We start from the raw sequence: 780 nt of genomic DNA, 5'->3' as shown, positions 1-780 counted from the left end.
GTTCGTGGTGCAGTGGCTGTTCGACGAGGCCCAGCTGACCGTAGACAACGTGCACCTCACGGGGCAGCCGGTCCAGGAGGGCCAGTGGCTGTACATCCAGAACGTGGGCCGGGAGCTGCGGCAGACGCTCAAGGACGTGGCGTGAGTGCCGGGCCCTCCGTAGGCAGCGGCCACTTGCCTGACACGCAGAGGCCTCTGGGGGCCGCGGGTGCACGCAGACCCGGGGACACCACCGGGCGTCGAACCGTGACCGCCTGGCTCATGGGTTGATGCTCAACCACTGAGCCACACCGGCCGGGCAAGTCCCCTCAGTTTTACTGTGAATAGAAGCTTCTTGAAAAATGAAACCTGTTGTTTGAAAAGTAGCAGCCCTGGCCAGGTGCTCAGCGGGTCAGAGCATCTCCTGACACGCAGGTTGCGGGTTCGATGCCCGCTGGGGCGCACACACAGGCATCAACCGAGAGCACCAATAAGTGGCACGATAGATCCGTCTCTTTCTCTCCTCCCGCCCCTCTCAGGGTCACCAATCAACACACAAATAAGAACAGCCTGTATTTGGGCAAAGGGAAGACCCAGATTTTCTTTAAAAAGGCGCAACATTTGCCTCCAGGCCTCTGCGTCCAGGGCCCTTCCTGGTGGATCTGGAGGCAGGAAGGGACGAGGGTTCGCAGGGAACACACGGGCGGGTGGGGACGGCCTGGGCCGAGGAGCAGCTGGCCGGCGGGCACAGCAAAGCCAGGAGGTGGAGGCGGGCAGGGGACAGGCTCCCGGGCAGTGACC

At 62.7% G+C, this 780-nt stretch overlaps 1 protein-coding gene across 1 annotated transcript in view; it reads left to right on the top strand.

Moving 5' to 3' along the window:
• Positions 1–780, top strand: part of NOTUM (notum pectinacetylesterase homolog (Drosophila)) — a 10,652-nt gene that overhangs the window by 8,691 nt on the left and 1,181 nt on the right. The window contains 1 exon segment of the mRNA XM_014531239.1: positions 1–141. This exon segment is cut by the window's left edge and continues 1 nt beyond it. Coding sequence (XP_014386725.1) covers positions 1–141 — 141 coding nt within the window.

Source organism: Myotis brandtii, unplaced genomic scaffold (genome assembly GCF_000412655.1).
Source record: "Myotis brandtii unplaced genomic scaffold, ASM41265v1 scaffold797, whole genome shotgun sequence".
NCBI lineage: Eukaryota > Metazoa > Chordata > Mammalia > Chiroptera > Vespertilionidae > Myotis > Myotis brandtii.
Note: the sequence above shows the minus strand (reverse complement) of the source record. Positions and strands in the feature narration are given on the sequence as shown.